Source organism: Typopeltis vanoorti, chromosome 5, assembly GCF_054136105.1.
Source record: "Typopeltis vanoorti isolate ZY-2024b chromosome 5, IOZ_Tvanoo_1.0, whole genome shotgun sequence".
NCBI classification, from domain to species: Eukaryota; Metazoa; Arthropoda; class Arachnida; order Uropygi; family Thelyphonidae; genus Typopeltis; species Typopeltis vanoorti.
The window spans coordinates 165,746,434-165,763,985 of NC_143553.1; the positions used below are offsets into that span (position 1 = coordinate 165,746,434).

The 17,552-nt window shown below is 39.2% G+C and overlaps 1 protein-coding gene across 1 annotated transcript in view; it reads right to left on the reverse strand.

The window, feature by feature from the left end:
- LOC150107030 (MFS-type transporter SLC18B1-like) overlaps positions 1-17,552 on the reverse strand; it is a 213,497-nt gene that overhangs the window by 90,550 nt on the left and 105,395 nt on the right. Inside the window, exon 9 of the mRNA XM_090392910.1 lies at positions 2,508-2,606. Within this exon, the coding sequence (XP_090249036.1) occupies positions 2,508-2,606 (99 nt within the window). The remainder of the gene's footprint in view (positions 1-2,507; positions 2,607-17,552) is intronic.

A 17,552-nucleotide genomic window follows, 5' to 3' on the forward strand; every position in this document is an offset into this window, starting at 1 on the left:
TGCCTGATAGAGTTGTGAGAGCACGAACGGTCAATGAGTTCAAGGAGTAGTACAGACTTTGTGTTTTCTAGGAAGGACCTCCCATGATGAGTCTTTTGACTCCATGGAGGCTTGAATCATAATAATAATAATAATAATAATAGAGAGTGAAATTGTTGGAATGCAAGATTTAATGAAACAGTTATTGAAAATGAAAAATGAAATGAGCAATATGTGGAGTGATGTTACACATCTAGTGGAAACTAATGAAAATGTGCAAGCGAACAAAAAGAAAGAAAAAAGAGTAAAAGAGGTGACAAGTGATTCCAGGACAGCAGTATAGTTGAACTGCAGAGTTAATTGCCTGACAGAGTGTTGAGAGGGAGAACGGTCAATGAGTTGAAGGAGTGGCATTTGTGTTTCCTGGGCGGGACCTCCCACGTTGAGTCTTGATAGACTTGTGTTTCCTGGGAAGGACCTCCTATGATGAATCTTTTGACTCCTTGGAGGCCTAAATAATAATAATAATAATAATAAATACCAGCCACTCACTCACTCACTCTACTTATACTACAGCATGTAACAACTGCAGATGTAAGGGCCAGATGCACTAAGCCTATCTCTTCTCCAAATGCCAGTTAAACCTTCCGGTTCTTGCCAAGGCCATAGGGTGTAACTTCTGTCCTTCCACATTCCCACCCATCTTACATTCTAATGATATAATGGTGACATCTCCTAAAGATAAGGCAGACCTTTTAGGATCATTTTTTTCTTCCAACTCTTGTATAGACAATCAAGACAGATTTCCTCCCATTATTCCCAAAACTATCCATAGTCTCCTCTAAAATTTCTTCAAAGGATATCTGAAAAATACTCAGTAGCCTTCAAGGTCTCCTATCCATGATGACATTCTTCCAGTTGTATTGAAAGCTTGTGTTCCAGATCTTACCTATGTTTTATCCTCTCTTCAAGCTCTCGTGCTCATCTGGCATCTATCCAACAGCTTGGATAAAAGCTTGCATCTTTATCCAGCCTGTCAAAGAGGACAAAAGTCAATCATCAAACTATCACCAAACTGCTCTGACCTCAACATGCTCAAAAATAATGGAAAAGGTCATCAACAACCAACTGCTTCACTACTTGGAGACTCACCCATTACTTAGTGATCACGATATGGATTCCACTATTCACATTTCTAGGTGAGATTGCCTAGGAATCTCACCTAGAAATATGAATGTGAAAGGCAGTCTAATTTACCACGGACACAGACCATATAAAAGTTCAGACACTCAAGTTGTCAATCTTGATATTTCCAAGGCATTTCATCAAGTCCATTATGGCCTGCTTAACAAGCTAACAGAACATGGTAGAAAGAAAAACCATGCCTCATTCTCCCTCACTCTTGACAATGTTCTGCTTGTCAAACAGGATCAGTTTTCTTTTCTTGGATTAAATTTCACACCTATCCTGGCATTAGCATATCAGATCTATAGCTTCCAAAAAGCTTGGCATTCTCTTTCATTTCAAACAGTATTTCTCTCCGGCTCAATTCCTGACACTATATAAAGCCAAAATCTGCCTGCCATGGAACACAGTTCCCACATTTGGGATGGTGCTCCTAACTTCTCCCTCAGAATGCTTGACTGTATTAAGAAGTGTGCAGTTTGCAACTGATGACTCTCCCTCACTGCTCTCTGGAATAGTTTTACTTATGCTGTTTTCCCCAATAAATACAACCTCACGTTTTCAACAAATTCCTTTATTCTTTCCATCTACTTGCCCACAAATGCAGCACTTCCATGTCATAGATCTGGGGACCTCTCATGTGTGGGAATCTTATAAAAAAAAGAGTTAAAACATGAGATGCTTTAAATTATACATTTTTGGTCGTTTTATAATAGAAATACAATTTTATTAATACAGACCAGTTTACAATAAAAACATTTATTTAAACCTACCAGTTTCGCCAGCAAACTGTCTGGCTTTTACATATCTCCGTAATGCCTTGAAAAAGCCAGACAGTTTGCTGGTGAAACTGGTAGGTTTAAATAAATGTTTTTATTGTAAACTGGTCTGTATTAATAAAATTGTATTTCTACATGAGATGCTTGTTAAACTTCATCTTAACTTTCATGACGCTATATCATGGAAAGCAGTACGAGGCAGAAGAAAGATCAGTATACATTTAAAAGTCACTGCAGTTATTCTGAAGACTGAGAATTATGACTTTTTGACATAATGAAATGAATGGTGGCTTACATGGGATCTGCATGCTACAAGATTTGATAATTACCTGTACTGACTAGTATGAGGCTTATCAGAAATATTTATAACACCAGGATAAAATATCAGTCTAGCACTTCCCTTTCACTATCCATGAGTTGGCCCAGCCCATCCTAGGATAGAAGAGTTGAGAAAAAGAAGACTTCCTTTTCTCTTGAGCTTTAATCAAGAAATAGATTGTTTGATAATAATAAATAAAATCTTGTGATATAATTTTGTTTAACCATAATGTATAAACCACTTACCATATTATCTGCCAAACGTCCCCAAAAAATTGCTGTTAGAGCATAACTTCCACCCATTACTATAAAAATTGTTCCTAAAATAGCAGGACTCAGGCCAAACTGGAAATAAGAAGAAAAAAATAGAGCTGAGTACAGTTTCTGTATACTTGGAATTTGATTTCTATATATACTCAATATAATTTTTATGTATTGTATATATAATAGTCCAGTTCCTATTCAGTGCAATTTTTGTATGTGAGCTGTTGATTTCTCATGATTATGATGAAAATTCCAGACATTGTGAATATCTACTATACTTGTTATGTCTATACTTGATGCTTACAAACATTTTATGTCAAAGGAAATGTTTGATAATTCTGTGGCATACTGAATGTTCTTCAGATACTGAATATATCGTGCATGCTGCTGCTGCTGATGATGATGATGTGTGTGTGTTTATATATACTGTTTCTATTTTTTTATTACACTTGAAATATGGAAAACAAAAATAAATATAGTTATTGTAAAAATGCTAAATAAAAGTGGTAAAAAATGTTGAATAATTTCAATACAATAAAAATGGCAAATTGCTTGCTTCAATGGGTCATTTTTATAATATCAACTGTTCTACAGCTGCAAACAATAAAAAAGAAACAGAAAAATTTGAGATTATAATCTGCAGTGCAGGCTTCATTCAGTTTGTGGTTATTTCTAAAAAAAATAAGTATCATTGTCAAAGAAATGGAATAGTATTTAATTTGGATTGTATATAATTCAATGCTTGAATAATGAAATGATTCAATATAACTAGAGGTAATTCCTGATAGCTATATAAGGAGGGTGTGAGCAGGGGAGTGAGAAGCAGGTTTTTTTTGCATAGAGAGTTGTGAATGTTTGGAATGCATTGCCTAAGAGCATGATGTTGGCAAAGAATTTGAATGTGTTTAAAGCACAGTATGATGAGCTGTGTGTATGATAAAAGGGACCTCCTAGATGAGTATGTGATGACTCCATGGGATCTTAAGATAATAATAATAATAATAGCAATAATATAAAGCTATAAGTCTTTTTCAAGTCATCAAAACAGTAGAGAAACCAAGATGATTCTACTGAAATTAAGGTCTATTGCAGCAATCACCAAACCCTCTATCCAGTGTACTTCAACTCAAGTCATACAGCAGTGGTTCTTAAAGTGTGGGTTGTGACCCTCAGAAGGGGTTGCAAAAAAAGATTCTTGGGTTGCTGCAAACATTGATAAACAAGAGCAAATTAAATATTTATTATAGGACTATCAAAATTATTATACACTCAGAGGTGGATCAAGCAGGTATCAGACCTGGTGGCTACTAGAAGCCCCGAACTATGTGTAAAAGGTAAAAGAGATCCATAAGAATGATATGAATATTACACATTTTGATAATGAATTAGAAGTTTCTACTATTTTTAAAAGAAGATAAAGACAAATTCAATACTGCTACACAAGTATACCAGGCTGCAAGAGAAATGTCATCAACTTTTCCAAATGCAGAAATTTTTTATGGGCCTCATAAATTTTACTGCCAGGGGCCCCCAGCTGGCTTAATCTTCCCCTTTATACAACTTTTCATTACACCTTTATAAATTTTCTTATTTTTATTAACATGTGTAAAGTTTGTAAGCTATAAAAATTTAATTTAATATTAAACATAACTGTGTGTGTGTGTGTGTGTGTGTGTGTGTGTGTGTGTGTGTGTGTGTGTGTGTGTGTGTGTGTGTGTGTGTGTGTGTGTGTGTGTGTGTGTGTGTGTGTGTGTGTGTGTGTGTGTGTGTGTGTGTGTGTGTGTGTGTGTGTGTGCAATTTTTGCCATAAATGTGTTCATTATGCATTACTCACATTTCATTCTTTTCGCACATCAGGGAGTGAAAGAATGCAAGGGTATAGAAGTGAAATTTACGAAAAATGGAAATGAGATGAAAGCTAGAGAAACCGAGGGAGTGAAAGAATGCAAGGATGTAGAAGTGAAAGTTAGAAGAATAGAAATGAAACAAAAGCTAGAAAAACTGAGGGAGTGAAAGCGAAAGTTATGGAAAAAGTTACGCAAAACGGAAATGCAATGAAAGCTAGAGAAACTGAGGGAGTGAAAGAATGCAAAGATGCAGAAGCGAAAGAAAGTATGAATAAGAAAACAATCTCGCTACCTCTCATTCTGTGGCAGAATGAGAGGTAGCGAGATTGCAGGAGTAAGAGAGAGGATTTGAAGGGGATAAATTAACTGTGGAAAGGGTATAGAAGCGGATAACAAAGATGGTTTCGGGACTGTACAATGTTGGTTATGAGGATTGGATGAGGGAATGTGGACTGCAGAGTTTGGTAGAAGAAGAATGAGAGGTGATATGATTGAGACTTTTAAACTGTTGAGAGGTAGTTACAGGGTTGACACTGGGGAGTTCTTTTGCTTGGTGGAACAGGGGGAAGAGCGAGGACAAGGAGCCACCCCTGGAAGTTACAAAAGGAAGCTGTGAGCAAGAAGGTGAGGAGCAGTTTCTTTGCATGGAGAATAGCTGAATTGTGGAATGCATTGCCTGATAGAGTTGTGAGAGCACGAACGGTCAATGAGTTCAAGGAGTAGTACAGACTTTGTGTTTTCTAGGAAGGACCTCCCATGATGAGTCTTTTGACTCCATGGAGGCTTGAATCATAATAATCATAATAATAATAATAGAGAGTGAAATTGTTGGAATGCAAGATTTAATGAAACAGTTATTGAAAATGAAAAATGAAATGAGCAATATGTGGAGTGATGTTACACATCTAGTGGACACTAATGAAAATGTGCAAGAGAACAGAAAGAAAGAAAAAAGAGTAAAAGAGATGACAAGTGATTCCAGGACAGCAGTATATGAAGACTCCATAATTAAAGGACTAGTTACTGAGAGAGTCCATAAGGTCTGCTATCTAGATGGAAGAATGAGTAGGATAATTAAGGCGTTGGACATGAGGAAGAAATGACCAAGAGAGTTGTGGATCATTGGTTTAAGGTCCAGTGATCTAAGTGGACATAAGAAGGATGTGAGGACAAATATCAGGAGACTATTGAGAAGAGTGAAAGATAACAGTATAGTAGGAAAGGTTATCAGTGTGTTGCCAAGGTATGACGATGATGAGTTGCGACGGAGAGCCGAAATCATGAATGGTATGGTAGCAGAGCTGTGTGAGGAGAAGGAGGTGAAGTTTGTGGATGTATGGCATGTGTTTGAGGGAAGAATGAAATTATACAGGCATGGTGGGTTGCATTTAAATTGCTTTGGAGTGATAGTACTGGAGTAAGTGTTGTTGGATGAAAGTACAGTGTGCGATGTGTGAAAGACATCAGAAGAAAGAGATGAACGGAAAAATCAGGAGAGTGGTACTGAAGAGACAGAAGTGCTTGGCAGTGGAAACAGTAGTAGTAGTGTGAGAGATGAAGAGAGAAGGGGACAGAGAAACGGGGGGGGGGAGCTCGAATGGACAAGGAGACATGCCATACACAGAGTGGATGTTGAAAGTGGCAGTGAATGTTTGTATGAAGATGGAGTATATTGTGATGTGAGTGGGGAAGTTCAGACTGAGCAGATATATGTGGTAAGTGGTGATAAAGATAATTGGGCAGGTGTCGTGGGGAAATCACAACCAACACATGGCTTGGATAGGACTGGCTATAGACCTAAAAATGAACTGCTGTGTTTGTTTAAAAATGCCAGAAGTATCAGAAATAAGGAGGATAAAATGGTTTCAGTGATTGAGTATACTCACCCCAAAATCATTGGAATAAGTGAAACATGGTTCAATGAAGATGATATTGTAACAGAAATAGAAATGGAAGGATACAGTATTTTCATGAGGATAGAGAGGGCAAGAAGAGAGAGGGAGTGCTGCTGAAGATAGCTGAAGGCCTGGGAATGTGGAGGGTGGTGATGAAGAAATTTATAAACAACTTGGAATTAGTGAACAAAGGAAGGATAATTATTATGAATGATTTTAGTTATGGAGGAAAAGATTGGAATCAAGAGATACCATTTGGGAATAAGGAAAATTAATTTCTCAAGTTCTTGAGAGATAACTATCTCAGGCAGCACGTAAAGGAGGCCATGCAAGGAATGAAAGTTCTAGATTTGATCATTTCATCAGCAGATGTAATTGTGAGAGGGGTTCACACTTTCCTCCAGTTGGTAAAAGTGATTGAAGTAATAACCTGTATTGTGGATAGTCATATGCAGACTTCTGTGAGGAAAGGATATATGTGGAATTATAAGGCTGATGATTATGATAAGCTTAGGAGACAGCTTGGGGCTATAACATGGAACAAGGAGTTGAGCAGTAAGAAAATAAATACTGCATGGGAAATGACAAAGAAATGCATAACAGCATCAATGTGTGAATGTATTCCGAAGGCTAAAAGGCTAAATAAGGTAGATGTAAAATGGATGAATGTGGAGCTTAAGCATGAAATCTGGAAAAATAAAGTATTTTGGAGGAAGTACAAGATGAATAATGGTAATAATTATTACCATTATTCATCTTGTACTTCATGTGACTGATTATAATCAGTCACATGTAGGGTATAAAGAGCAAGCCAGGAGAGTGACTGAGTTAGTAAGGACAACAAAAGCAGAATATGAGCAGAAATTGGCAAATCAGATCTAGAACAAATCTAGAGAGATAATGATCATAGTAAGATGAAGTTAATGGATGAAAGTAGTAGAATGTAACTGCTACAGAAGACATTGTTGAGATATTCAGTGATCAATTTATAAGGGTGTTTCATCCTGATCAGGGTGGAATCATGAGGAATTTAAATGCAGAGGAGTGGATGGCTTAATTGTGAGTGAGCAGGAGGTATTTGAGGAAATAAATTACCTTGATGTTAATAAGGCGATAGGATTTGATGGCATATCACCATGCATCTTAAGGGAATGTTCCAATGAACTGGCAGTAGCATTGGCATGCCTGTTTAATAAGAGTTTTGAACAGGCGGAAGGAGGGTAAACAGGTTCCAAGAAAGTGGAAGGAGGGTAAAATTGTTCCACTGCATAAAAGCAGTGAAAAGGCTGCAGCTTCAAATTATAGGCCGGTCCGTATATCTGAAGATGTGGTGAAGGTCCTGGAGAGATTGGTGAGAAGTAGGATACAGAAATGGGTTGATAACAGCAGTATTCTCTGTGGTTATCAGCATGGGTTTATTAAGGGGAGATCATGTTTCACTAACTTACTATGTACTATAACAAGGTGATAAATACCTTGGACAGGGGAGATGCATATACAGTGGTGCATTACATTTTACAAAGGCTTTTGATAGACTGCCACACGACAAGCTCTTAAATAAATTGAAACAGATGGCATCGGATAACAGACTTCTGAGTTGGATCAGTGACTGGCTGTTGGATAGGTATCAGAAAGTTGTATGTGGGGTGCAGTATCCTGTAAGAGAAAGGTCACTAGTGGTGTGCCACAGGGGTCAGTTTTCGAGCCATTGTTATTCAATTTGTATGTTAATGATGTTGGGATGGGTTTAACTAGTAATATCCAGCTGTTGCAAAATCGAGAAGAGCAATGCAGAGTCAAGCAGATGTTATGGCTGGCCTTACAAGAGGACTCGAATAGATTGCATGAATGGGTAGGTAAGTGGAACTATCAGCTCAGTGTTGAGGGTGTCGGTTTTGGGATTTAGTAAGCAACGATGGGATGAAACTTTAACGGTGGGGAAACTCTAACGGAAGTAGAGGAGATGAGCGAGAGATCTAGGAGTGATGGAGGACAACGACATTAAATTCAGGGGCCACATTGCACAAGTTGTGAAGGCATCACATTGGATAATGGCAATGATGTGGAGGACCCTCATATGCAGAAATAGAGAAGTTATGATGCCATTGTATGAGGCCTTGATCAGGCCTCATATAGATTACTGTGCACAGATTTGGTCAGCGAGTTTTCATTGTGACAAAGATATGTTGGAAAGGGTCCAGAGAAGATTTACAAAGGTGGTCAGTGGTCTTTGGAATGTGGAGTACAAGGACAGATTGAGAGAATGTAAGTTGCAGAGCCCAGTGAATAGGAGGAAGAGGGGGGGAGGGATGTGATTGAGACATATAAGCTAGTCAGGGGTTGTTATCGGGTTGACATGGGTAGATTTTTTCATAGAATGGGAGAGGGGTAGTACAAGAGGCCATCACTGGAAACTGTATAAGGAGGATGTGAGCAGAGGAGTGAGGAGTAGGTTCTTTGCATGGAGAGTGGTTGGTGAATGGAATGCATTGCCTGAGTATGTTCTGGGTGTATACACATTGAATCAGTTTAAAGCTTGGTAGGATGAGTACTGTGTGCAATAGTGTGTACCTGCCATGATAAGTCTCTGACTCCATAGCAATGAAATGTCGTCATCATCAAATTCCTGACATGTACCCTCAAGGGGTGTACAGGATATGATAGTACTACATGAAAAATTTACATCATTACTAACTTGCTATCTACAATTTTCCTCCAAATCAGTCTGTTACTTGTCAAGACTCCAACATTATCAGATCTTATATTTCTATTGTCTAAGGCTCTTTGTACCGTATCAATCCACCTATATCTTGGTCTTCCTCTGAGTTGTTTTCCTGCCAACCTGGCAGAGAACACTTGTTTTGCTAATCTTTCCTCTCCCATTCTGTTTAAGTGACCATACCATCTGAGATTAGCTCTGCTAACGCATTCCTGGATGCTGACAATGTCAAGTTCTTTCCTAATATCCTCGTTTTTAATATGATATTGCCATTGATGCCATCTGTTCATGCCTCTAATCTTTCTCAGGACTCTCATATCTGTGGTCTCTAGTCTTTGGTCAAGTGTTTTACTTCTGACCCAGCTATCAGATCCATAGGTTAAAACTGGTTTGAACACTTTGAACACTGTCTTGTATACAGCTAATTTAGTGTTCTGACTAATTTCTCTCTTATTCCATATGAATTTATTCAATTGACTGCCTACCATACCAGCTTTGTTGATTCTGTTGTCTATTTCCATATTTAATTTACCATCTTCAGTAAAAATCGTGCCTAAGTAGCTGAAAGGTTTTACTTGTTCCACAGGTTCCCCATTCACAACACAGTTGACATTTTCAACAATTCTACCTATTTTCATTGTCTTTGTCTTTTTAATGCTGACCTTCATACCATATCTATTATAACAGTTATTCAATTTAGTCAGGGAATCTTGCAAACTTATAGCAGATTTATTTAGAAGTATAACATCGCCTTCATAAAGCAAAGGGCTGACATTAACATCTCCAATTTTGATATCATGTTTAATATCACTTTCCTTCATAATGTGATCCATATAGATAATGAATAACAGAGGGGATAATGTACATCCTTGTCTCACACCAGATTTAACATTAAACCATCTTCCTGTACTTCCTTCAATTCTAACTGCTGACTTACAACTCAAATAAAGACTAAGTATTGCTTGATATAATGCCCCATTGACACCATATAACTGTAACGTATTGAATAGCTTCTCTCTTGGCACCTTGTCATATGCCTTTTCCAAATCGACAAAACTTAAATACAGATCTTTGTTATATTCCCATGCTTTCTCAACTATTTGTCGTAAAGTGAAGATCTGATACTGACAACCTCTATTTGGCCTGAATCCAGCTTGTTCTTCACCAAGCTTTTCTTCCACAATTCTTCTCAACTGTTTCTCAAGTATACTTGCATAGATCTTGCCAGGAACACTCAGTTGGGAAATACCTCTTTAATTTTCACATTCAGTTTTATTTCCCTTTTTATATATAGGTACTATGAGAGCTCTACTCCAATCATCGGGAATTCGACCCTCTGTCCAGGCTCTCTGAACTATGCAGTGCAGCCACTGTAAGACTTTTATACCACCATACTTCAGCATTTCTGGTCGAATATCATCTAGTCCTGCTGCCTTTCCACATTTCAAGCCTTTGATAGCTTTTTCTACTTCAAGTATGGATATGTATTCCTGACTGCATGCCTGGTCAGTGTTTTTTACCACTGTGCTATCACTGCTTGTTTCATTTAGCAATTTTTTGAAGTAATTACTCCATACTTCAAGGATATCTTTTTCTCCTGTTTTCATGTCACCTTTATCATCTCTAATTCCTTTTACAGCACTCTTTCCTCCATTTCTAAGCTTCAACAACCTCTAAAATATCTTACCACCTTCTTGATATTTATTTTCTATGTTTTTGCCAAAGTCCTCCCATGACTTTTGTTTAGCTAGTTTTACACAGTGTTTCGCTTTCTTACATTTCTCTTTGTATTCTCTAAGAGCAAAAGCTGACTTATTTGCCAGGAACTTTTGATATGCTTTCTTCTTTTCCTTCACTGCCTCTTTAACTTCCTGTGTCCATCATGGAGTTCTAATTTTTCTATCCTTGCAGACAACCTCACCACATGCCTCTCTGGCTGAATCAATCAGGGTTTTCTTCAAGGCTTGGCACTGAATCTCCAAGGTTTGGTTCTTGTTCTCAAACTCTTTCATTTTTTCTTCAATAATCTTTGTGTATTTTAGTCTACAGTTCACATCTGAGAGCTGCTCAACTTTTATTCACTTTAAAACTTTCTTACATGTTATTATTTTCAATATGAAATTCAATTTTATCCTGCTCAAGACTAAATAGCGATGACTTCCAATTTCAAATCCACTGTGCACTCTATCGACAATAACACAGTCAATGAGACTTTTCTTATTCCTTGCCTCTTCTATGTGAATTTGTGCACATTTTTATGTTGGAACTTAGTAATAACCAGTCCATATCCTGAGCAGAAATCCAACAGGTATTTGCCATTATTATTAGCTTTGCTGTTTTCTCCAAATTTTCCCTAAATATTTCTGTATGTCTGACAATCATTTTCTACTCTGCTATTTATTTCCCCAACAAGGACCAATTTTTCCTTTTTCATTGTGTCAGTTGCTTTTTCTAAAGCATCAAAAAATTCCTCCACTTCTACCTTAGTAGAACCTTCTGTGGGACCATAGGCACAAATAAGTCTCATTGTCCAGTTCCCCATTCTCATATTTGCCTACATCACTCTACTTGAGACTGCCTGCCATTCAGGAAGATCCTCGTATTTTGTGTTGAATACTATGGCTACTCTATTCCTTCTTTTCCTTGATTGTCATTTCTTGAATATAACATTTTGTATTTATTGCTCAGAAAGATCTCACCAGTTTTTGTCTTTTTTTTTTCAGTCACCCCTATTATGTCAATCTGGTACTTATCTAATTCTTCAGCTAGCTCCATTTCTTTGCCATTCAGGCTTCTTATGTTGATAGTACTGATCTTTAACTCTGGTGATGTTCAGTTGGGGTGGGCTTTCAGATTTTTTCCAGTAGCTGACTTTTCGCTGTTCGCCCTGGTTCCCTGGCAAAAACAACGGGGGCCTTGTTTAACCGGGTGACGCCCCAGCTGGCATGAAATTTTGTCATGTTGTACCATCATTGTCTATATTGGTTTAAGCCAATAAGAATACAATTTGGTCAGCTAAATCCCAAATTGCTAGCCCATCCTCATTCATTCAGTATCCAGGTAGATACCCAACAGGGTGCACCACAAGAAGGTGAGGATTGGACATTAGGTCAGAAGCCCTGGTCGGTTCTCCGCATTCCTTTAAAGGCTATGTGGAGATCTCCTCTCAGTTATACAGCTTTGACCCTTATTATTATTAACAATGAAATGTTAATAATAATAATAATGATAATCACAAATCTCATTATGCTCTGCAAGTAATTTTATGCCACCCAATACAAACATTTCCTGTCCTCTCTCATTTCACTTTGCAGCTTTGGCTCTACAATGCTTCCTACACAAACATACTTTCAACACTCATTCATCTTCCTAATTCTTCACAAGACAGCCACCATATAACATAGTACTGATTAACCTCATTGCACTACCTTTCATCTGATGAGCTGCTTTAGCCAGTTTTGCAATGTGCCCCCTAAACTTTAACTTCCTATCCACTAAGACTACCAAGTCTCTGTCTTCGTAAATTTCCTGGAGTACGTTTCCACCAATGTGGAAGATAGCTGGTAATCTTTTTGGCCCAAAATGCATAACTTTACACTTTGCCACATTAAACTGACATCCATTCTCCTTAGCCCAGTCTGCCAATCTATCCAAATCTTCCTGCAAAATTTTAACATCATGTGTATTAACTATTGCTCTACCCGACTTTGCATCAACGGCAAATAACTGAATAGTTCCTCTCAGATCCTTTCCTATATCATTAATTTAAAAAAATTAAATAGCAGTGGTCCAAGAACAGAACCCTGCGGCACACCACTAGTCACAGGCTTTCTTTTGGACTCTACTCCTGAATAAACTACTCTCTGATATCACTCCATCAACCACTCTCCATCTCACCAACCTTATATCCATCCTCATTAGCTGCAGTTTACTGATTACGATTCCATGTGGCATCCTGTCAAAGGCCATTGCAAAGTCCAGCAGTATCACTGTAAAACTGTAAACCCATTACCCTTATCCAGTTCAGCCATCACTATATTATAAAAAGTGAACAAGTTACTGAGGCATGTACCCATCACAAAACTATGCTGCCCTAATACAGTATCTCATTTCCATGTATCCATTCCTGTATTTTGCTCTTGACCAACTTCTCCAATACTTTGACAACAACTCCTGATATGCTGATCAGTTGGTAATTTGCTACAGCAGTCTTGGAGCCTCTTTTATGCAATGGAACTATTTCCCCCCTCTTTCCAATCCCCTCAGGACTAATCTAGAGCTGGGACTTAGATTAAAGAATATGGTCAAGGGCATTGACAATTTCTTTGCTGCTTCACGTAAGACTCAAGCTAGTATACCATCTAATCCCAAAGATGTATTCACATTAAGGTTCTGTAATATGCTATTCACCTCCATTTCATTCACCTCAGTTCCCATATAAGCCATCAGTTCCCTCATTCCTGCAATATCACTGCCTGGATGATATACTCTTGCAAAGTGTTCACTTAGTAATTCTACTACTTCGACTGATTCAATTACCTTCTCACAAGCAGCATTCCTTAAAATCATTCTGCCGTACACATTTTTTTCTTTTACTTGCAGCATTTCGAAAGAACTGTTTGGGATTCTCTTTAGCTTGCATTGCTAACTTCCTTTCATAATCTGCTTTTGCTTTTCTTACCACACTAGTTACCCTTCTGGCCTATGCCTTGTACTTTTCGTGTGCCTGCAAGTCACCTTTCTCCTTAAATTACCTCCACAATTGTTTCTTTTCTTGCAGCTCCAGCTTAATGGTGTTATTAATCCATTTAACTCCCACTTGGTATATTCTCCTGACTCTAGATATGCAGTCAGCTATTACCTCTGTCAAACACTCCTTTCCCACTTTACATGCCCTATCAACATCCAGCCCTTGCAGTTTTACATGCCATGACACTGATCTGAGAGCAATCTCCTAAGTTTGTCATACTTACCAACCCGGTAATTCCACATATACCCCAACTTAACTGAAAATTCTACACATTTAGCCACCTCCCAGGTCAAGACGATATGATCAATCTCACCAACTGGTGGCAACGTGGTCATATTCATTATAGACAAATTCTCAGATGAATTACTAGATTGAGCACTCTCAAACCCCTAGTATATTCCATTACATGCTGTCTCAGGTAATTATCCCTTAGTAACTGCATAAAATCCATTTCCTGCTTCCCATATGTGCTCTCCTCTCTCCAGTCAATGTTACCATAATTGAAATCCCCCATAATAATTACCTGTCCTCCACTCATTGAGTCTATTTGTCGATGCAAACTATCTCCATCATCTTTTCCATCCCCTGGTCTATTGCAGCACCCAACTGTATATTTTGTTCTGCTGGCCTCAGTATCACACCAGATAGCCTCAAATGTGCTATTTTCACTGTCCTGCAGTCAAACTTCTACTCTCTTTGGCTGCAGTTCATTGGCTGTCATCAATAACACTCCTCCCCTCCCATTCTTTTCTCTCTATCCTTTCTAAACATACTGTACCCTTCACATTATTTCCCACCAACTATAACATCTTCTTTTTAATAGTTAATATTTGGTCCTTTTTTTTTTAATTTTAAATTATGATACATTATATTGGATTTATTGGACCATGATTTTCATAAACATATATACATAATCGTCGACAAGTTTTGCCAGCTAGGGTCTGTCTGGCGTTTTAAAGATGAGAAAGTTATACTAACATTAAATGCTAAAAACAAAAGAATGCAGTAATGACCTAAAAATCAGTTAAACAAATTGAAGAGCATGCGTGACATCAAAAGCATAAAGCGTGGAGACTTAGTCATTGTTATTAAACCGCGTTTTATAATTTTTCATGTAATTAGGTTATGCTAAACATAATGAATTTATTAAGTTTTTCTAAATGTCTTTTAATATTACCTTGGTTTCTATTGAGGTTGTCTCCTGTCCGGAGTACCACTGCAGCTTCTTTAAAGATTCTACATCTGAAATCTTCTTCAATGTATGGCATGGAGCTGTTGTCCCAATCTATGGAATGGTTTGAAATTGAGAAATGATGTGCTAATCCCCCCCCCCCCCCCACCCCCCCCCCCCCCCACCCCCCCCCCCCCCCACCCCCCCCCCCCCCCACCCCCCCCCCCCCCCACCCCCCCCCCCCCCCACCCCCCCCCCCCCCCACCCCCCCCCCCCCCCACCCCCCCCCCCCCCCACCCCCCCCCCCCCCCACCCCCCCCCCCCCCCACCCCCCCCCCCCCCCACCCCCCCCCCCCCCCACCCCCCCCCCCCCCCACCCCCCCCCCCCCCCACCCCCCCCCCCCCCCACCCCCCCCCCCCCCCACCCCCCCCCCCCCCCACCCCCCCCCCCCCCCACCCCCCCCCCCCCCCACCCCCCCCCCCCCCCACCCCCCCCCCCCCCCACCCCCCCCCCCCCCCACCCCCCCCCCCCCCCACCCCCCCCCCCCCCCACCCCCCCCCCCCCCCACCCCCCCCCCCCCCCACCCCCCCCCCCCCCCACCCCCCCCCCCCCCCACCCCCCCCCCCCCCCACCCCCCCCCCCCCCCACCCCCAGTTGTATGCGACTGCCCCAAATTTGGGAGGCTTACATCAGCAGACCTTCAGCCCAACGACCAAGAACACCTACTTAGCCCGCTAGAGGGCACCATCAGGACTTTTAGGAGAACAATAGCTTCATGTCTTCATTCCCAGTTACTGTGATTGTAGTGCCTACGTGCACGTGCTTTTTTTGTAAGTTCCTTTAGAAGATGGCAATGTGACATTGCCGAAATATCGGAAAATATTTATTAAAGTTTAATTTAATTTATATCCTTAACTACGTTGTTCTATTCCTTAAGTGTTTTAATAATGCATAACCAACGTATAAGCCTGTCTACGAGTAAGAACTTTGGAATGATAGAATACTGTCTGCATCTTTTAAGGACAGTTAGATGGTTAAGCAGTTTTGTTTTTTTGCATTTAACTTTCTTCATTTTATCTTCATTTTATTTCTAATCATCATTATGCACAGAAACTTAGCATCATACATATGCTAAAAAACAGAGCAAAAAATGTCATCACAAAAGAAAAAAATGTACTTGAGCTCTCACTTATATCAAAAACTCTATCCAAAAATGATTATCCACAAAATATAATTCAAAAGATCCTCTATAGAAACAACCTCTAGTGACACAGTACGTATCGTCCATCGTCATTCCTTATGCAGGCTCAGTCTCCATCAAAATAGCAAGAATTATGAAGCCTTTTAACATCAGAGTTGCTTTTAAACCTATTTTAACTACACGGCACATCCTAAGGACAGCATCACTTTCTACAAATACGCAGGAGTTTACAGCATACCATGTTAATGTGAACTGACTTACATAGGCCAAACTTCACGAAGCCTAGAAATCCAAAAGAAAGAACATGTCGGAGGTGTAAATAATAACAGAATAGTCACCTCAGGATTAGCACATCATTTCTCAATTTCAAACCATTCCATAGATTGGGACAACAGCTCCATGCCATACATTGAAGAAGATTTCAGATGTAGAATCTTTAAAGAAGCTGCAGTGGTACTCCGGACAGGAGACAACCTCAATAGAAACCAAGGTAATATTAAAAGACATTTAGAAAAACTTAATAAATTCATTATGTTTAGCATAACCTAATTACATAAAAAATTATAAAACGCGGTTTAATAACAATGACTAAGTCTCCACGCTTTATGCTTTTGATGTCACGCATGCTCTTCAATTTGTTTAACTGATTTTTAGGTCATTACTGCATTCTTTTGTTTTTAGCATTTAATGTTAGTATAACCTTTCTCGTCTTTAAAAAGTCAGACAGACCCTAGTTGGCGAAACTTGTCGACGATTATGTATATATGTTTATCAAAATCATGGTCCAATAAATCCAATACAATGTGTCGTAATTATAACATCTTCTGTTAGCTATGTCTCACTAATGCCAATAACCTTTGGCTGGGATGAGCTAACCAAGGCCAAAAATTCCTCCTGTTTGTTCCTAATGCTCCTGGCATTAGTGTACATAAGGTGCAAAAGCCCCCTAGGCCCACCCCTATCTTGACACGTTACACTAACTATCCCATTCTGGTTTGTTACCATTGGTACTAACTCAGACATATTATACATATTCTTACACTCAACTGCCTCACTGACATCTGTATATCCACTCAACAGCTTCCCGCACACATACCAAAAGCTCTAGTTTCTCTGATTCTGCACATCCACTTTCACTTCATTCAACAATTTTTCCAGTCTCCGAACACCAAATCCATTCAGATGCAATGTTACCATAGTTGAAATCTGCCATAATAATTACCTGTCCTCCACTCATTGAGTCTATATGTCGATGTATACTATCTCTATCATCTTTTCCATCCACTGATCTATAGCATCACCCAACTGTTTTATCTCAACATCTCCCCATAACCAACAACATTCTAGAATTATTGTGAGATGAGTGACTAATACACGATATTGCCTTAGTCACTCATTTCTGGAGTTTCTAGATCACAAAAGAAAAAAGGTAACCAAATTTGT